The following is a 22,109-nucleotide window of genomic DNA, read 5'->3' on the forward strand; positions in this document are numbered from 1 at the left end:
CCCCGACATCTTTGGCTGTAGTAAACTAAGATTTGCACATATGACATGCATACTAAACGCATCTGCTGTAAACTTCTGTTCATGTCTCTCACCCTCATCCAAATATCTTTGCACTTTTGTAGCACAAAGTTCAGCATGCATATTGAAAATTTCATCTATTGCCCTGTCTGTATCATTGACACAATGAAACCAATCATATTCATCAACAAGAGATTGCACTTCACTATGTACCCCCTGTGAATCAGCATTATCAAGTTCATTTATTCTGCCATAGTGTGAGCCCTGTGTCACAAATTCTTGATAGAGAAGAAGTTTGCTTCCTCTCTACATCACCATCAGCTCTGATCCATTATCATCACATCCAAGACCAATTTTCCACTTTTGTAGTTGTGCTTCACAAAAACTTGTCAATGCAGGAGTCTGCACCCCCTCTGAATCAACATTTTGCAGATCTTCAAGCACATACTCTTGCTTAGCCAAGTCCTCAAAATCTGGTACATCCAAATTCGGTAAATCCGGTATACCAAAAACCATGGTCTTGCTGCTCTCAACAACAACCCTGCTTTGACCTATAACATATGTATCATTAATCAACTCTTTGGCAGAACCTGTACCAGTATCTTCAATCACCTCTATGGTAGAATCTGTACCAAATTTTTTTTTGCTCTAATTCTGGTTCAATAGCCAAAGTATCAGCTGTAACTGAATCTTCCTGCATGTTTGCTTGAACATGACTGCACTCATTCATCTGCACAATCTCTTCCTGAGCTTTAGCCACTTCGTTGTTTTGATCCCCTGATTTATTTTCCTCTCGTACTACAGGCATATCTTCTTTGCAAAATTCACCTTCTGTATCTTGAAGCTGTAAAGCCTCACCCTCAAAGACTTCTACTTTATGCACAACATCTACAAAACCCTTGCATACACAGCCTTAACTATGTCTTCATCATTAGCCTGCAAAAAAGTAGCAATCTGCACAATAAACTCATCAATCACAGCTTCTAACTTTGATCGTACTTGTCCTCCAATATCTGCATAGTTTGGTAGACTTGAACTCTGTTCTTGATAGCCTTCATACTGCTCATAACGTTCTTGCATAATAGATTCTTTGAAATACTCCCAGTTGCCGTTGCAAGCTCTGGTAACCTCTTGAATCTGCTCCTTCAAATCTGAACTCACTAACTACTCAAAAGATTTGATCATCAACTCTTCTGGTATCCCTCTTACCTTGGTCTCCAGCTCATAACACTCTAGGTAGCCCTTTGGATCGTATCCATCAAAGAGTCATCTCTCGTCGTATACTGCATCTAAAGCTGCATCCAAAACTTCATCCATCTGATTTTTCTTCTTTATGGTCTCTATTTCAAGCAGAGATCCTTGAACCGATTGAAGCATCTTCAAAATATCTGGAACTGTTGACTTATCATCAAAACCGTTCGCACTTAGCTCTGCAATCATCTTCATCATTTGCTCTAAATTCTCCATCTTTACCTCTCACCCCGGCTCGTTTCGCATCGGGTTCACCAAAGATGTCGGGGGATATGTGTTGGCTATGTGAGCCGGGCAGGCGCCGAGCCTCTGGTTGTGGGAGGTGTGAAAGAGAGAGAACAAGAACAACAAAAACTAACAGCTCTGGCAATCACCGGAATCATCAATTAATTGAATATTACTTTGAGTACAACTTAATCCTTAGCCAAGGCAGGCTAATTCAATTTCTAGCTGATGACGGTGATGGAAATTTTCTTATACCGCTTTATCTGCTTCAAGTTTCATTGGATTTTGCAAGCTTCAATTCAGTTCACTGCCTCGATCATCAAGCTTTAGTTATTACCAATTATCCTGTAACTTCCTACTTTATGCACTTTGGACTGGCTTATCTACCATTCACAAGTTTTATCTTCACCTCTACTCGACTTGCTCCGAGTCCCTTAACCCCTGCTTGGCCTGCCTCGTGATTTCCTCTTGCTTTGGTTCAGGACAAGCTCGCCTCTCCAAGCCTGCTTGCTTACTTCACGCTATCCATTTTCTTGTAAGTCTCCTTCTCGCCTTGGCTTGATCAAGCCTCAACCTCAATCTGCCTTCTCCTCTTTGGCTTGCTCTAGCCTGGCTTGGAATGTCCTCTTGCTTCAACTTGCTCAAGCTTCGAGAACTTCTTGCCCCTTCAACCAAAGTTCAAGGCTCCTTCTTGTTTGCTCGCTTGCTTGCCTCGACAAGCCTCCTTTTCTTTCCTTATGCTTTTCTTGCTTCGGCTTGCGAGAGAGAGAGAGAGAGAGAGAGAGAGAGAGAGAGAGAGAGAGAGAGAGAGAGAGAGAGAGAGAGAGAAAAGCTTTTCCTTCTTATCAAGTTTTGGATGTCCCGAGCCCTCTCCTTCCCAAGATTATTTTCTTGCTTCGGCTCCTTGGTTCCCAAGCTCTCCCAGACCTCTTGATCTCTCAAGCTTTGACCATGATTCGACCCTTGTTAAACTCTCCTTAGTTCTACTTCCTCTCCCTTGTTTTGCTTCGCTTCCACTCTCCTTGCGTGCTTCTTGTTCAAGCTCGAGAGGGAGAGAGAAAGAGAGCGAGAGAGAAAGAGAGAGAGAAAGAAAAGCTTTGTATCTCCGATATGAGAAGGAGAGAGAGCAGAAGAGAGCCCTTGCTTTGGTAGCCGAAGTCAAGAGAGAGAAGGAGCGAGCTTCCTTGTTTCTGAGCTCCCGGCCTTGCCTCTCTTCCGAGCTTCCGCCCCTCCTTTGCTTGTCAGGCCTTGCCAAGATTTTTTCCTTTTCTAGGAATCCTCTTCCCTTCCTTCCTGACCTCGTTCCTTCACTTGCATGCAATAATCAACCGCCTATTTTTAGCTTGCCCCTCCCTTAGCAACGACGGTGCCATCGTTGCTAGGGAGCATAAAAACTACCCTTGTTGACGTGGCAGCCGAGATTCCCAGTAGCACCATTCATGACAAAATTGGTCCCAAAAAAGTGTGCCATGCCGAGCCTCAGGTTTTTCGTCTCTCCATCGTGCTCATTGGAGCAACGCTGCAACCAGTGCATCTGTCTTTCTCCTTCACACCACCTGCCGCCTCTGTTGCCCACCATGCCCTTGTTTTTTTCTTCCCCCTTCCACACTTTAGCCTTTTTTCTCCCTTTGGGCGGCTATTGGCCATGCCCTTTGATTGGGCGGCCTTCGCTTAAGTGGGTGGCCGGCTTCCCTCGTAAGGGCACCACATTTGGCATACATGTCTACCAACTTTTTGCAAGGCACGACATCTTTACGCAATAGCGCTTGATCAACAATATCATCTGTGAAGTTAACTGCTCATATTAGGCATACATGTTCACCCGAGCAAAGCAATACCAAGCACGACTCCTTTCTCCAGCAGTCCTTGACCCTCTTTGTCAATTTTATTGCCGTCTCCAGCATCTCGTATAATCCTTGGCACTCGATGAAAATAGACCAGCTCCTTACCACAGCCGTGTTGGGCATTCCCCGCAATCATTCGATTCCAAAAGACGTCATTCCGAGTGTGATACTCCTAAAGAACTTGTTGCTCCCGCATATCAAAACCCGAATAAAGCTCAAAAATTCCCAGATGGCACTCCGGCCGAGAGCCGACTAGACTGGCATGGAATCGGCCCCCGAAGAATCTTTAACGGCCCATAACTTGGCAATTGTAACTCCGATCCCTGATCTAAAAAGACCGACGCGCTCCAGAAATTGAGCACTACAGGCCCGTGCATTCATTTCAATTCTGTCACCTCAGCTGCTGCAGTTGCCCAATCCGGTACAGATCTACAATCGACTTAAACTTCAAACTACGATAACTTCTTTCCTGTAGCTCCAATCGACAAGCCGTAAAGACAGGCCGGTAGACCACTTCAAGCACCATAGTTCTAGATTATAATATCACATCTGTGCTCACTTCAAGCGTAGTCCTTTTTAGCATCATTAAGGCATTAGTTGGCCCTTTTAAGCCGCATCTGGCATACATTAATCATTAAACTTGGCCTGTTAACAAGCACTGATCACTAATCAATAAATGTGTAGGCTTCAAAGAAGCTTATTTTGCATTTCTTTGCTCTTTTTCCCATCATGGAAGCGGAGCTGCACGACAGCGCGCTTGCAATTGCTCAAGCTCTCTCCTTCTCTATCTCTTGACAATTATATTAACGTCTCTTCCTTTAGTGTATGTAAAAAAATACAACCTTTTGTGCTCCAACAACTTTCCTATGTAGGGTTCATTGCATTTGTGATGGTATATTTTCTCACCATTATCATATTTATACATCCCTACATGAATATTGTATGTGTTGACTTGTTTTTCCGCATTCACATGCCTTAGTTTGGCATTTGGCTTGTCCAACTTAGATGGATCAGCTTTTAGCTCTACGTCAACTTTCTCTTTCGTGCATGGCATTCCCTATTTTTCCACAAAATACAGGTTGTGCACAACTAAATACATTTTCCCTCCTCGTCAAAATATCAATCACCACTATAGTCAAAAGACACTAGTTCCTTAAATTCACTAGGCCTTTCCTCTAATTTCACACAGTAACAATCCATACCAAGGTCTGTCCTTCGAAGAGAGAGTGGCTCGCTGTTGCTGTTCACACCCAAACCCCCTGTCGCCATCACTGCCCACCCATCGCTGTCCTTCCCTCCCCCTAATGTCCTCGCGCTGCCCCCCTGCCTGCCCTCTTGTGTGCAGCATTCCTGCCCGCCCCCTGCACAATCTCACAGCCTGCTACCACATCCGCTGCTGCCACACCCGCTGCCTGTCCGTTGCCCACCCCTTCCCCGCTTCCCATTGACAGCCTCCCCTCTTTCTGCTCGTCCTGTTGCCCGCCCGTTGTCCCCTGCCGCAACCCGATCCACCTGCCGCCCCCTTTGCCGCACCCGTCTTCCTGCATTTTACCTTTAGCCATTGCCCCGCCACTCCATTTTATTGTGTTTTCAACCTCTCCTGCTTGTCAGGCCTTGCCAACATCCTTGATGTGCTCGGTCCCATAGGAGTTTTCCTCTTCATCGACGTTTCTCAGCCTTTTCTTCACAGCAAACATAGATGGAGGCTTATGCTCCGCCACACAAGAAATCCAATGGAGTCCCCTCGTTGGACCCCGCTGAGCCCACCATTCGACTTGCTCTTTCACCGACAGAGCAAGCGAGCCTAGCCGCAGAGGTAGAGTGCCTTCAGGCGACTTCTGTCATCTGCAAGATTCTCGGCACCAAACCTAGCTGAGCAGAGCTGCGTGATCTTCTCCAGGCCTGCCTTCTCACCGCAGAGGTGGACAAGATCTTGGACGTTCAGATCCTCAGACGAGGCTACTACCAGATCGAGTTTGAGACCTCCAAGATGGCGTCCAAGGTCATCGCCATGAGCCCTTTGACCATTCGAGTAGTTTGAGCCCACTTTCGACAATGGAGACATGGTTTTGACCCTGCTTCAGATGTTTTGGTAGAGGAGGCAGACATTTCCATCTCCGTCTGCTTTCCTGGTTTGTGACAAGAGTACCTACCACTTTTATCTAGGATAGGCTCAGTGATTGGGACTCTCGTGGAGACACCTCGCACGACAGCCTTAGTAGCTACCAAGGTGGCCGACATTCCCTCAGTTCGCGTTTGGGTTAGGGATACTCACACTCTCTCGAAGGTCATCCTTCTTCCTCGGGTGAGTGGGGTTGGTTTATACAGAGCGTGGAGTATTCGGGCCTCCCAAATCAGTGCTTCATTTGTCGACATATGGGTCATCTTGCAAAGGCCTGCCCACGGAGGAGGCCCAGACCTACACCACAAGCCCAACCCTAGCTTGCAAGGACTGGCCAACAACCACCACAGGCAGAGACATAGAGCACACAGGTAGAGCCACCCTCCGAGCCTGGGGCTCCAATGGAGGAGGGATGGCAGCAGGTCCGCGGTCGACGACGGTAGGTGCCAGAGCGACAGCCTGGCACTCAGGATGGTCCTGTAGCGCCTGCCCAATAGCAATGGGTTCCCATGGGGAACCGATTTGGTCCTCTTGAGCAGGACAAGGTCCCTGCTCCAGCCCCCACTTCATCTTCACCCTCAACAGCCTCCCCTCCCCCCGAGCTTCCCCCGCCTCATCAGCCCCCCCCCCCCCCCCCCCCTTCTCCTGCTCCCCCCCCTCCCTCGCCCCTCTACCTCTACCGATCCCCCTCGCCCCTCTTCTCCCCCACTCTCCCCTCCCCCTCTCCAGTTCCTCAGTCGACCCAGGGGCAGGGCCATCCCTAGCTACTAGGAGATATCTTGGCAGCGCCTTTGCTACGAGTCACTTGGTGAGAGAGGGACAGCCTTTCTTGCGACCCCCTCTACAAATACAGACATCTCCATTTGCAGAGGTCCCTCGTGGTCTGACGAGCTTCAACGTCAGCACCAATGTGACTTCTTTGACTATGACTTTACACGCTTTCTCGACTATTCTTGAGCAGACCATGAGGCAGCCTGCTTCAGGGTTCATGTTTTGTTTCTTGTAGCTAGGGGGATAGAGGCCTTGGACTCAGTGGTTGGCTTCTCTTTTCCCCTTTGCGTCTAAAGGTTCGTTGACTTTTCTACCAAGAATGATCCCCCTGAATTAGCACTTCTCAGTTTCTCTTTTGTGAATGGTTCTTCTAGAGGTTGAGATGTCTGCGTAAGAGAAGGTGCAACCCTTTGCTCATGTTTCCTTATCTTCTCTTTAGCTTAGGTAAGCTCCTCAGCTAGAGATTTTTGTTCTCGTTCCCTACGTGCTTTCATCCTAGCCTTTCTAGATTTCCAACTATTCTGTTTGCTCTTGGGTTTTTGACTAGGTGTGTCAGTCTTTGGTTCACCCGTCTCTAGAATCATGTCAATTTTTGTTTTCTCTATCTCTGGATTCTCAACATCTTTCTTTTCAGCTTGCGCTCTCGTAACTACTTGAACTAGCACATTGTTTTGTTTTTCTAGCTATTGGGTAACTGAGTGATTCCTGAGACATTCGGTGTGATCTTTTGGATTTGGTTTGGGTTTTTTGAATAGTTGGGGATCAAGTGAATGATGCCACAGTCAAGACAATAGGCATTTACTTGAGTGATCTCTGTCTGAGAACATTGTTTGATCGATTGGTTGTCACGCATTTTGTGACAATCTATCTCTTGCTAAGGAGCTTCTTCTTGCATTTCCTCTTGGTTATACACAAGCTTTGACCTAGCTAAGCCGCTATTCACAATGAACTGCAATGTCCTTTTGTCCATCTCATAGATTCTTTTTTCATGTTGAAATGCAGGAGTTGGAGGCTGTACCAGCCTCACCATTCCATGTATTTGTCTCATGTTTTGTCACTTTAAAGGGTAGTGCCCACTTTGGTTGTTATAATACATTGTAGTTGCTACTAGTTCTTGTTTATTAGATGCTTCCATCATTGAAGTCTATCTCATGTCTTCAGGCATTTGAGCACCTGGAAACAAAGGTTGTTTTCCTAAGACAAGTTGTGTCCTTTAAACTCCTACTAGACCTAGCGCATTCCCCGTAGCATATCTAGGTGGAGTAGACGCTACTGGAACAGGTTGTACATACCTCTCCCTAGCATATTCCATGCTATAGTAACACTCTTTCCTTGTATTGTTCGTCCATTTCCTCTCAATTTTTCACCACTTAGACTCCCTCGGATCAGACTTTACAAGAGGATCTAACCTCAACCATTTCATCGATAAACTTTTGTGATCAACAGGTGACATTGGTTTTGCAATGGACTCAGTCATCTGTGAGTCACTGTGCTGAGAGGACGAGTCATGCTCTTGACTCTTACAATCCTTTTCTTTATATCCCTTACAATTATCCACCAGATAAGAGCTTCTACTATGCTTAAGTTCTTTGAAGGGACCGGTTGTTCAGTTGGAGATTGGTCCATTAAGGAGATTCACTTGATGAGGCATCTCTGCCATCTCTATGATCATTTGATCTCTCATTATTTCTCTAGGAGGGAATCCAAGTGGCTCCCTATTTGGAATTCTCTTGTTTGGTGGAGGTATTTGTGGTTCTTCATTGACCAAATATCCACCTATTTCTAATACAATTTGTGGATTTGTGCTTTCTACAACTCTATATTCTCGTCCATACTTGTCAACAACTATAGATTTCCATTGACAGTCGAGTCCGTATGTATAGACATACAAGAGCTTGTAATCTATCAGCTCTTTTGGGTATGGCTCTACACACCTATAAAGGTTGACCTCACTATTTTCAATGTATCTATGTAGTCATTCATGCTTGTGGTTTGTCATCCAAACTATCTCAACAAAATGGGCCTTTATCATCTGCAAGTTTGGAAGATCCATTATGGGCGGATGTTCTTCTATCGTTGGGATCTTGAAGCTTGTATAAGCCGAGTTTGAATCTAAATTAGACATGACTTTTGGGCTTAGTAGTTCTATCTTGATGAAGGAGACTTATTCCAATGTGTTCAAGTGCTTGGTCAGGAAAAATTTGAAACTATGTCCAAAACCGCAACCGTTTTCTCACAATTCTCTCAAATTGTCGCTTTTAGACACCCCTACGCCTTAAGCGACATTTTTTTGAATGCTGACAAACAACAATGACCCAAAGGGTCTTTGATTTTTTTTTCAAGGGTTACACTAAATCTTGTAGAGCTACTATGGAGCTTTGTTTTGATAAAAAAAAGTTTATAAATTCGATATCAGGAGCTCAAGTTATGGCCAAAACAGTCTTCTATTGCATTCAATCTTTCTATAGGTCAATTATGGTGATTTCAGAGTGTCAACACTAGATTCATTCTTTGGTCCACTTACACGTGTTCAAAGTTGTTTTGGAGTGATATTTGGGATTCTAGGGTCAAAAGGAAGTCTTTTGACTAGTCAAAGTTCCTGTCTGGCCTCAACCTGTGCTTGGAGTCTTCATACGCGTTTGATGTCTCCTGGCTCAGAATTGCTCCAAACTTTTTTTGTAAACTCTCCTTGATGTAATCTAGTCACTCCAAGTCTCACTTTGTGATTCTGACACTTTTAGTCAATTTTATCACTCCTTTTTCTGTTTGGTTGCTTGGAACTTCCCTGGGAGGTTAGCTAAGCCAAAAGTGATCCAAGTTAAATGAAACTTGGTCTCTGGCCTATTTTGTGATGGCAAACACTTTTGTAAGCTCATACATAAATTTTGACCTCTAATTTGGCACCTGAGACATCATACGAGTATGATGTCTTTTGTGGAAAAATGAAGTGACTTTTATCCCACTAGCTCTTTATCATTCAAGCAACTCTCATCAACTTTCAAAATTCAATTTCAACACTTTTTGTGCAACTTATGGTAAAAAAAGCATGAACCTTGCCTAATTATTGCCTTTTGGCACTTTTTAGCCCAAATGCTCCAAATGCAATGAAATTTTGGCTAGGGACTTCTTTTATGCTCTAGGACACTAGGTTATACTCAGATGACTAATTTGACCCACAATCTTGCCTAAAAGTCTTCATACGTGTATGATGTCTTTTGGCTTAGATTTCACTTCTGCTTCTTCCCAAGGTGCTCCTTGATGCATACAGTAAGAATATGTCCTCACAACAAATTTTGGCCGTCAAAATTGCTCAAAATCACTACTTTTTTACCTTTACCTTCTTGGACTTGTAAAAATCACCTTAAATTCTAAGATATGTGTCCAAATGAGATGAAATTTTGCAAACAAGCTTAATATACCATTTCCAAACCTCGTGTGTGGTCAAAAAAGAAATTGGACTTTCAGACCTTCACTTGAGACATCATACGTGTATGATGTCTAAGTGCTCCAAATTGCATGAAATGTGGTCTCTAAGCTGGTTTTGTGGTTCTAAACACCCACGTATGCTTTGAGGTCAACTTTGGTCCCTAAAATTTCCGTTTATACATCATACGCGTATGATGTCTAGCTGGTCAACTTGAAGTGAAATTCACTCCAGAGGTCTCCACCTCACAAGAAACTCACGGCATCTTTCATAATTCAATTCCAACACTTTTTGTGCTAGATATGATCAATTCAAGCATTCACTTTGCCTAGATCCGTCTTGTGGCCTTTACAAGCCCAAAAATGCTTCAAATTCAATGGAATTTTTCCTATTGCTTCCTAAATTCTCTAAATCACAAGGATACACTCAGATGTGTACTTTGGCTCCCAATTTGGTCTCAAAGACATCATACGCGTATGATGTCTATCTGGTCAGAATGGACTTCTATTTCTACCCAAGGTGCTCATGAGTACATCAAGAATATGTGCTAAATTACCCCTTTTTGACAAGGAAATACCCCAAAAGAGTAAAATCTCCTCAATACTCAATCTTTATGTCCAAACGAAGTGAAATTGGGTGCTCAACACAACATGCAAAATAGGGGTGTGAGGTCAAAAAGTCAATTTTGTTGCCAAAATTATCCTTCAGACATCATACGTGTATGGATTTTTGGCCAAAATTCACTCATAGTCATCCACAAGTCTCCAACACTAGTTTTTAAGCACTTTTACCAAATTTTATGCAAAAATATTCTCAGCACACGTTTTTCTTTTTCATTTTCGACACTCCGTCTTTTGTCTTTTGGGTACCAAGGGTTGGTCAAAACTCTAGTCTCAAGGTGTACTTAGGGTAAAACACCCCTTTTGAGCACTTTGGTGCATTCAGATTTATTGAATTTGGCCTCCACATGCCTCTTGAGACATCATGCACGTATGATGTCCAAGTTTGCAGAATTTTAGTTTTTCTATACAGAACTCTCGCACATGCCCTCTTATATGCACAACATCAATCGATCATGAAAAATGTCAACAAATACCTGTTTATTGCATTTTTTCCCTAAAATCCAGACTTTTCCATGATTTTAAATACAAACAAACACTTCAACAAATAAATCAGTGATGAATAGCTTTAGATCAGAATTAGCATGTCCTACCTAGAACTAATCCTACACATCATATGGAGTTTTTCATTTATGAGTAGAAAAATGCTTTACTTCCACAGGCAAACTAGCAAACACTTTTATCACCTCACAAGTCACTCAACCACCAACAACTACTCTAATCTACAACTAATACTACAAATTCTAACTAAATCAATCTAGTAGCAGACACTCGACAAGACACATGCTTCCTGGTGGTCCACTTGATAGGGGTTGGAGGGGCTCATGCTCGCAAAAACTCGTCGTCACACACCAAAGTTATAGAGGTTACAAGGTTTGGGCAAAGTGTTGTAGCCCCTCAAAAAGTTTTGAAATGGCAAATGCTTGTAGCACTTCCTAGTGCTTCGTGTGTTAAATTGGTGTGCGCATGGAAAAATAGAAAGCGATTGGGAGTCAACAACCTTTTCTTAGATAGTTGGTGCTTTTACCTCGTTGCATACTGAGTGTGATTGAAATTTTACAGAGCATTTGTAGCTTGTACTGAGTTTCCCTATAACCTTTGCAAACTTTTGGGCTCTTAGAGAATCATCTACATGGAGTTATTAGAGGATTCAAAATTGAAGGGGAGCGGGGGGAGGGAAGTAGTGGTAATTGGGGTGGAGTTGAAGGGAAAGAGAATCAAGCTTGATCTTGAGTTGCATCAATATGGCGACTAGTGTTGTGTCATCATCTCAAGCTTGCAACCAATTCTAACTATAGCTCTCTTGTCATTGGATTTCATTGAGGCCCACACCTTTGTGTTTTGTGCTTTAACAAAGTCCAAAATTCACATCATGATTTTGGTTACATGCAATTCAACTTGCTCCATGCCATTCTCTCATCAATTGGCTAATCTAGAATTACTATCTACAATTACTTTCTCCAAGGCTCAAATCATATGCATAATTTTATTCATGGCCATGCTTGTGCCTTGCCAATTGTGCCATGCAAACTCATGCACGCGTAGTTTTTCTTATAGTGTGTGTAGCTTAAAAGGTTTGAAAAGCTTAAAGGTTTTGCTACTAGCCTTAATCAAATTTTTGAACTTTGTGATTTGAGTGTTGGTGTGCAATTTGTTGCCAACATGGGAATATCATCTATTCTCTGGCTTTGTTTAATGGTACAAGGTTGGTGTTTAGGTGAGTCTTTTCAAGTTATTGGATTCCCTCTTGAATTTGTGACAAAAAATCCTTCACCCCAAAATTTTCTAGACAATCTCCTACCCTAGTCCACATGTTAGGTTGTATTTGTAATAGCTCAGCTAATGTTATCGTACAAATCACTAGTGTTGACAAAATCTCTATTAGACCTTTAGAGTCAATGAATCTCTATTACACTAGTGACACTAGTCAATGACACTAGTGTTGACAAAATCTCTATTAGACCTTTAGAGTCAATGAATTTCTTGGAAGAGAGTCTCTGTGAGGGAATTGTGACAACATCTGATTTGGCCTATTGTTCTCCCATGTAGGAAGGTAGTGTTTCTAGTGCATGGGGTTAGCTGTCAATAGATAGGACAAATCCTTGGTCTCCCCAATATGATTGCATCTCTAGATTTATTTGAGATCCCACATCAAATTCCTCTATCAGTGGAAGTAACACTCCTCTCCCATCACTGGTCTGGTTTATATATTTGCTTAGCTCATTAGCTGTGTTGGCCTCTCTGACCTATTTCCACAGCTCGTCAAGACCATCTATTTCTCTTCACTCCTCTGGTATGCCTGGGCAAAATCCATCAAAAGATTCATTCATGATATTCAATACTATCTTTGGCCCTTGTGCTAGTTTTTTGGGCTCTGGTTCATGCTTTTGACTAGAATCTAGCTCTATTTGCTCCTGGTTTGGTGAAATTATTGGTGATGGTGGGACAACTATCACATCTTCACATCTTGGGTTATTTGAATCATGTTTTAGCACAATTCAAGCCTTTGATTTTCTATATCCACATATGGATATGTCATCCACCTTTGTTCTTGAGTTTGATTTTTTTTTAGCCTTGCGTCATAGGCTTCAAGGAGGGCATCTAATGGTTTGTTAACCTTCTCTACCAAGACCAATCCTCCTGAACTAGCGCTCTTGGGTTCCTCAACTATGACTGGCTCTGGTATTAGCTCAGGGGTTTCCTCCTCTTTATTTGTTTCTTCTTCAAGTTTCCTCAGTTTTTCTTTTGTTTGCTTTAGATCTTGAGCTAAGGAAGTCTGCTCACATTCCTTCCTAGATTTCATCCTACCCTTCCTAGCTTTCCATGTGTTTTGTTGACTCTTATGCTCAATGCAAGGTGTGTCTGTTCTTGGTTCTTCTATGATGGGTTCGTTTGCCATTTTTTGAGCTTGTGCTCTCATGCTTACCTGGATTGGTATCACATTTCATTCTCTAATCCACTACTAGATGGCATTGCCTCTCGTATATTCAATGTTACTTTTTCTCCTTTGTTAGGGTTCTTTGGACATTCAAAAATCAAATGAGTGATCCCACAATCAGCACATCATGAATTCACTATTATGATCTCCGTATGAGGAGTCTTTCATTAGGTGGTCACCACCACACTTATAACATGGTCCTTTAGGTTGTTGAGACACTCCTTGAGCATATTTCTGCGGATAACCAAACCTTGATCCTACTAATCCTCCATTGGCAATGTGCGTTTGTCCAAATTGTATCTAGCTTCTCCTGAAGCTTGTGCAAAAATTGACGGTCCAATAGATCCAATAATGCTCCATGGTTCTGGCACTTTTGTTTCTTCAGATGGATAATATCCCGTATTGGTCATACATCCACTAGGCTCCTCGTAATATATAGGGATTGGCACAAGTGTCTGTTCCTCAGGCTCTTCTACATTTGGTGTATATCTGACTCCTACGGGCTAGTTCCTGGTAGTGGAGGTTGTTGTCCTAAGACTCGTTGTGGTCTTTCAACTCCTACTCGTCTCGAAAGAATTCCTGTTGTGTATCTTGGAAGTGGTGCGGCTTGCGCTTGTGCTATGTTGGCTTGTGGGGCATGTTGGCATTATTTTGCATAGCCCTTGTTGTAATAGCACTCTTCAATCGCGTGATTTGCCTATTTTTGCTCTATCTCACTGCTCTCAACTACACCACCCAACCCACATACACACAAACAGAAGAAAACTCACCAAATCATACGAGAATAGTATGAAACTTAAGGAACACCATCCTCTCACTAGGATACACCTGCCCCAAAGCCTCTACACTCAATAGTAAGAAACTTAAGGAACACCATCCTCTCACTAGGATACACCTGCCCCAAAGCCTCTACACTCAAAATCCTCACTCTAAACACATTTGCGACAAACATGTATGAAGACAGACCAAAATTTTGAAAGTGCCCAAAATTGAAATCTATGAGTATATATGTGTAACTATGTCGCCACGATTCTAACGACTACTTACACGCAAAAAATAGACATTGTTTGATACATTTACAACTACAAATAGCTCATAGATGCATTAGCATGTGTGTTCCATTTTGTGTGGAATGCTTGGCGCTGTTGTGTAGCTCTCTTCGAGCCTATCGCAATGGTCTAGTCATATCTCCAATGCGATTAGCAAGCAAGGAGTAGTGTGAGGATGAAGCTCACTCTCTCTCTCTTTCTCTATCACACACAGTTCACGGCAACACAAAACCTTGATTAAGATAAAAGGTCCCCTTACAAAATGACCTAGGTACCTTAAATACTAAGGCTACCATAGGTTAAACCAAAAATAGAGTTCAATGGGTCAAATGGCTTTGTATTTACAATCTGGAAGTTCCATCCCACCCTGGCTTCTGCAACTAAAATAGCTACTCATTACAAATGATGTTTTTAACCATAATTGGCCTCATTTTATAACTCTAAAGAAATAAGACTTTGGTACAAAAATTGAGTTATGTCGTACAGTTGACACATGGGTCAACATAATTCCTGCAATTATTAAGAGCGATGTGAAGATAGAAGAGCTCAATGCCATTGAGTCTCTACATGTTGATGTTGTTCTTGATGTGTCACAACCGTTAGATGTACTAGTTTTCACTTTTGATTTGAGTCCACAAGCTTTGTCTGATCTTGATGAATGATATGCACAGAATTGGATTATTGACTCGGATGCCAGTTTTCATGTTACTCCTCATAAGAAGTGGTTCTTTAGTTATGCTTCTACACATGGTTCGGTTAAGTTGGGCAATTCTCATCAACTTAACATATGTGGCATTGGAGATGTGAATTTGCATATGTGAAACAATATTGAGTTCATGTTGTGAGGCTTTAGATATGTGCCAAATCTAACTAAGAGCTTAGTTTTAGCAGAACAGCTTGATGATCTCGGATAGACTACAATTTTTGGCACTGGTTTTTGGATTATCAAAAAACATAACTTAATTATGCTCAAAGGCCAAAATTATGGCTCATTATATTCTTTGTATGTCTCTTCTATAAAAAGAGAACTCTATTTATGTAGCCAAGCTACCTTCTACTACTGAGTTGTGGCATAGTCAGTTTGGTTATATGAGTCAAAAGGGAATGAAACAAATACAGCAATGTGGCTATATCCTTGTGTTAAACTATTTTGATTTTAGTTCTTGTGAACATTGCGTATACAAGAAACAAACTAGGTTTACCTCATTGCCACTGGATACGAAGTTAAGAAATCCTTTAGATTTGGTTCATAGTGATCTATGCAGGCCTATGCCATGTCATTCTCTAAGAGGGGCATTATATTTCTTGACTTTCATAGTTGACTCTACTCGAAAGGTGTGGGTCTACCTCTTGAAGAGGAAAGAAAAAGTCTTTTATGTCTTCCAAAAATTCCTTGCAATGGTGGAGAAGCGATCATGCAAGAAGTTGAAGGCTTTGCGTATTGACAATGGGGGAGAGTATATATCCACTGAGTTTAAGGACTCTTGTAGCAAACGAGTCGTTAGGATGAAGTTTACTACAATGTAGACACATGCTTAGAATGGAGTTGTTGAGTGCATGAATAGGACTATTCAGGAAGGGTCAATTCCATGCTATCTATGGAAAATCTACCTCAAGAGTTTTGGGGAGAGGTTGTTATGACAATGGTGCATATAATGAATAGGTTTCCCGGTACACCATCGGACTAAAAGATTTTGCAGGAGATGTGAATAGGCAAGAAACCTAATTATGACCAATTACATGTGTTTGGGTGTGAATCATTATCACATGTACCTAGCAAGCTTAGAAAGAGGCTAGACCCCAAGTCACACAAATGCATATTCATTGGCTATGGTGCAAATGGAGATATGGGTTATTGTCTATGGCACCTAGAATCTTGGGGAGTTATTCACAAGTCAAGTGACCTTTAATGAATCAAAGATGCACAAAAACACATGAAAGAGGTTGAGTAACACAAAGTTAGATTTGAGGACATAGCCTCAAGTCCATCTACGCAAGCAACTCAGTCTACTAGTGACGTACTTATTGTTAACAGTGATCCAAAGAGAGCTAGTGATTCTCTTGAGGGACCAGATTCCAATAATTTTACAAGGTGAGGAGAACTACACATATATCTCATACCCCTGAGAATTTTCAATCAGAGTTAGACTATTTGTTGGTTATTGAATGTGGAGATCCTACCTACTACCAAGTGTCTATTTAGATGGAAGATAGTGCAAAGTGGGAGCAGGCAATGCAATCTGAGTATAACTCTATTATGGCAAATGAGACTTAAGAATTGAAAAATTTTTCAAAGGTGAACAAGCCTTGCCTTGAAAATGGGTGTACAAGAAAAATTACACGGCAAAGGATCATGAGGCATAAGTACAAGGCTAGATTGGTTGCTAAGGGTTTCAAGGGTTTCAAGCAAAAGAAAGGTGTGAATTTTGATGAAATCATTTCTCCAATGGTCGAGATGACTAGATTGCATCTCATGCTTAGATTAGTAGCCATTGAGGACATGAAACTTGTCCAGATGGATGTGAAGCCAGCTTTCCTTCGTGGGGATCTAGATGAGGATTTCTACATGAAATTGCTAGAGGGTTTTGAATTCAAACCTAAGAAGTCTACGGAGGTAGAATTAGTGTGTAGATTGTGTAAGGTATTTTATGACCTAAAAAAAGGCTCAAGGCAATGGTACATGAAGTTTGACAAATACATGCAATCCCAAGGGTATGAAAGGAGCCAAGAAGATTGTTGCATGTATACCTGGAAGTTGAACGATGGTTCACTTATCATCTTAAAACTTTATGTCAATGATATGCTTATTTCCAAGAAGTCCAAATATGAGTGTTGTTATCATAACAATCCCTAAAAAGGTGCACGGGAAGGTCCACTAGGCCTTTCTCCCTAATCTTGAACAAAATTGTTGCCTTGGTCTAGCATGAGGTGTCTATATCAAATTTGTGACATTATTGTTCTCCCAATAGTAAACTTGAGTCATGGGTTATCAATTGGTATGTATTTCAGAGGTTTGAAATATATTTGGTCATACCCTTCTAATTCTAACACTGGTGGTCCCTCCTTAGTGGTCATGTTTGGAATCAATATATCAACTTCCAAGCCCCATTGGTCCACAGTGTCAGATCTCCAATTTTTAAATATTGCACTCCATTTTGATACATATAGGAGGTGTCTTGTTTTTTTAGCTCTAAACTCTTCTTTGAATTCAACTATGTGGTCATCGACACTCACCACATACTCTTCATTGGGATGCATATAAATTTGAGACCCGTGCTTGTTGGTCTTGTAGAAGGTCAAAATGTGTTTGAACCTAAGAGAGGTTCTAGTCCCCAATTGAGTAAAAAAGGAAGACATCTTGTAGCTTGAGTCGGAGTAAGTGCCAGGCACTTTCTTAACTATAGTCTCTAAAGGCCCCCCTTGGTTTACGCTGTCCTCAATAGATACTCTACTCTCAATTTCTCGATTATATCCCTGGATTGCTATGACACTGCCTGACTTAAGATACATAAAGATTTGAAATACTCAATAAAAACAAATACCTAACCCTTAGAACCAATACCAATCCATTCAATTGTTGTAAATCCAATATGGATGTTGCTCAAGCTGGATCTCAACCACTCAATCAATGGTAATGAAGCTAGTCTATTGGTCAGTAAGTGTGTACAAGGACTCTTGGTCAAAACTTTTAGCTTCAATTCTGTCAAAGGAGCCAAAGGACCAATCTGCACACAACCTTCAAATTTAGAAAACTCAAATTTAATAGAAACAGTGTCCAAATGACTTTAAACTTGCTAGGCTATCTCTATGAAGTGTCTACCAACCGTGTAAACCAAAAATTGTTTTTTTCACAAGAAGGCTTCTAAAATTGACTAACAATCATAGGTAGAGATTGCTAACACTTAATAGCTAACTAAATTGCAGCAGATGACCACATTAGTGAAACAACTCACCATGGCTAGTGAGACCATGAGAAAAAGCTGCAAGAAGTGAATGCCACATTACTTGACACAAATGCACATGCATAGTGGCTATAGACCCAATTAGAAGTGGCCAACCTCCAAGCATCACAAGCAGAGTCACGACTTAAATATCAAAGTGAAATGCTCGAGAAGTTGAAGGCCAATCCCACATTCCCCACTTCACAAGGATCTAATTGGCCTATCAAGAAATGGAAAGTGGAATAAAGATTTAAAGACTAAGCTCAAGCTAGAGAAAATACAAAGGAGAGAGTTATCACTCTCCTTCATGACTAAGGAGGAGGCACATTAAAAATAGATATCAAATTTAGAAGCGGCCTTGGCAGCTGCCCAAGAGCAATTAAAGGGCAAGTAGAAGCTACTAGAGGAAAATTTGCCTAAATCATTGCCACTAGAGACATATACACTCTAGTTCATGCAATACAAAGAGGAAACCGATACTACAGACACACCTCCAAAGTCAGCAGTAGTGGAACTTGAGGTGGAGCAAGGCCCAATTGATAGCTTCATAGTCAAAGTTGAAAAAGCTTTAAAAGTGAGCATAGAGATGAAAAGCGAGGATATATGGAAAGAAGCTATGGCTTGGGAGTAGCATACCCTATACTCTGCCAATGTTGTTCAGCTGACCTCCAAGCAAATAATTGACACTTGGCATCAACAATCGCTTTCGTATCCTCCTGTGAATTACGATATTCTCAAAGTCAAGGAGAGATTAGTCAAAGATCAAGCCACAGACACTGCAAACCCACGCCCGACTTGGAGGAAATATTGGCTAAAGAAGCATCCAAGGTATTTCATCTTGTATACCCAAGATCCACCAAAGATTTTCCAAAAGATCCAGCCTTTTGACCGTTTCCTAGAGTCCAAAGTTGGGCAGCCACCAGATTATCCTGAAGAAACATCCTACATGGCTCAAAGACCCTAGATTGAGTCCACCCAAGAGAAAAGCTAATGAAGACTATATGCTCAAGAAGCTCATAGAGGCTATTGATATTTTCAAGAGGATTCCAAATATATCCTGCTTCACGTTCATAAAGATAGCAAAGATGATCTTCATTGCATCTAGACCTTCCACCAAGTAGAGAAAACAAATGCTCCATGGATGGATTTGCTCGAAGGGAATTAGGGGCTTTGCTAAGACTTGTCAAATCAACCACCTTAAAATTTTATTTATGGTATCTATGCTAGGGTAATTTTTTTATCCTCATATTATATGCAAACATTTAAAGAAGCTTTCTACACAGGGTTCTTCACTTTCAAATTTTGAGTCTTTGGCCTGTGATAGAAAACCTTCGTGCCAGATTTGTGGGTGCGCTGCCATGGAGCTCAACACTCCCATAGACTTACATTTCCTAGCAGAAGCATACAAAACGATCCGGATAAAGTATCATGAATACCTAGAAGCCTTGAAGAAGTATTGAACAGTGCAAAAACTAGAGCGTTACCCAATCCCATAAATTTGTGTCACATGCGACCTAGTCTAGGAGGGGGGGAAATGTTAGTTCTATTGTTAACATCAAAGCCTATGTATAACCAAGATGTAACTTTTTTATCTATTTTTGAGCAATTTGGACGTCTCTAGCCTTAAGCCTTTGTAACTCATTAGCTTTGGATTTAAATGTAAACAATTATGTGATTATGAGCTAGACAAACTGGGTCTAAAAACTAGGGCTAAATGCCTCCAAAATGTATCAGTAAAATTCCAGGCAGTAACAAAGCTAGATATTATTCCCGTTTTTTACCTAAAAGCTTTGGCTAAGGTATAAAAGCCAACTTTTGTAAAACCTTAGAAAGTCCATTTTTTGGATAATAAGAGTTACGAGGTTTTTGCAAAGCACTGTGTTCTCTCGTATTTTCTTCTCAAGCTCACAACTCCCTTATGAAGTGTCTGTTTGAAGTGTCGTCTGCTTCATCACATTCACGGGTGAAAGCTTACAACATTGTGCTTCTCTCGCGATAAAATTGTCTTTTTATTGTAGCTAACCTCGTTCTTAATCTACTCACAACTCAAAATTTACATAACAAAACTTCATTCTATGCATTGGAGGGGTGTTGGGGCATCATTGATAATCTCTATTTGGGATTAAAAAATAGTTACGTCAAATGTGCCCAGTAGATAATAAGCGTGATTTTGGTAAGTGGTCAAAAAGGAGATTTGAGGGCTTAGATATGTGTCTTTAGGAATTATTTATCCGACCCATAATTTTTGTCTCAATTGGACTTCATTTGCTAAGTGAATCAACAAAATTTGCTCTCGTGATGTCGTAGTTAGCGTTTTCTTCCTGACATGTAGTTGAGTGTAGCTTCAAGTTGATAGGGATTGAGTGTGTTTTCCAATAGCCTCACAACCTCTTGTAGCCTCCATACACTAGTCGAGTCGACTTCATCACACAATATGATATTTATGTTTGTGGTTCTCACTATCACTACAATAACATAGAGAGGCTTGGCAACTAGCGAGCTCACATGGTGCATGAGTCATTTGTTGTTGTGAGATTCGATGGTAGCCCTTTCTTGTTGCTTAATACTAGAACGCTTGTTGTTGAGGAGTGAAAGCACTTCTCACCTTAGCCAATCATCTGAAAAGCGGTAGTCCTCCAGTTGGAAAATCGGACATTTAGAACGTCATGTACATACTCAAAGTTCTTTCTTTTTTGTTCTTCCTAAGGACAAAAGCTGTTGTTATAGAGGTAGAGTCTATCAAATGGTGTAGTTGAGACACTAGAAAGGTGCCTCATGTATCTAAATATGCCCATTGTCTATCACAAAGTATGTACCAAAGGTCATTCTCATCTGTCTTTACTTGATCATCCTCTAGAATACGCACATTTCCAAAGCAAGATATGCACCCATTCCCTCCACTTGACATAGATCACCAAGTGAAGCCAGATTCCTATGAACGTAAAGCCTGTTGTGAAGAAAAGGGTAGGTGACTACAAGATCTAGAAGTTGTCCCATGCGAGGACCGATGAGAACCGGATGTTGTCTAGGAGGGTGTATGGGTAGGGGTGGGTAGAGGAATTCTAAGAAAATTAACACTAAATTTCTCTAAAATGCTCACCCTTAGTGGCCCTAAACAGGTAGTCTTAAGCGACTTTACTCTAATCTTAGCGACTTTACACGGCCAATCCTAAGCATCCAAACAATAAGTGATTAACCATAAGCGGATAACCCTAAGTAGCTAGCCCTAAGCAACTTGAAACAACCAAGTGAACATGGCCTTAAGCGACCAACCCTACGTGGCCCTAAACTGTCTATCCTAAGGAACTCTAAGATATCTTATGCGCCCAACCCTAAGTGGCTTGATATGGCCAACCCTATGTAGACAACCATAATTGGCTAGCCCTTAACATCTTGAAACAACCAATCCAATGCCGCCCTAAGCGGTTTTAAGTGGCCAACATATGTGGCCCTAAGCGGCCCTAAACAATCCATCTTAAGCAACCCTAAAAGATCTTAAGCGGCCCTAAACTGTCAATCCTAAGCAACTTTAAATGGCCTACTCTAAACATCTTTAGGAATTCAACCTTAAGCAACACTAAATGGTGATAAATGGATTTTTATGGCATTGCAAAAACAAAATGCACAAAATGGTTAGCCCTAAGAGACCTATTCTAACCAAATGTTAAACACAAATAAAAAATACAATGCACCATACTCCCATCATGAATTTTAAAAACGCAATGCACCAAAAGAACTAAATAGCACAAAGATAGTTTAGGGATCAAAGTATGCAAAGAGTATGACGCCAACTTGACACCGCAAAACCCTAAAAACACAAATTAGCCATAACAAAAATCTAGATTAATATTAAGCATTCTCAACAAGTGAGGGAGATTGAGAGAGAGTATGAGAGAGTGAATCTTG

The 22,109-nt window shown here is 41.5% G+C and overlaps 1 protein-coding gene across 1 annotated transcript; it reads right to left on the minus strand.

The window, feature by feature from the left end:
• Positions 1-4,639: 4,639 nt before the first annotated feature.
• On the minus strand, positions 4,640-4,900 carry LOC147456348 (uncharacterized). The gene has a single exon (XM_086515451.1). The coding sequence runs from the start codon at positions 4,898-4,900 to the stop codon at positions 4,640-4,642; it is 261 nt and encodes an 86-aa protein (XP_086371577.1).
• Positions 4,901-22,109: the final 17,209 nt, after the last annotated feature.

Source organism: Adiantum capillus-veneris, chromosome 6 (assembly GCF_014529385.1).
Source record: "Adiantum capillus-veneris isolate H3 chromosome 6, ASM1452938v2, whole genome shotgun sequence".
Taxonomy (NCBI): domain Eukaryota; kingdom Viridiplantae; phylum Streptophyta; class Polypodiopsida; order Polypodiales; family Pteridaceae; genus Adiantum; species Adiantum capillus-veneris.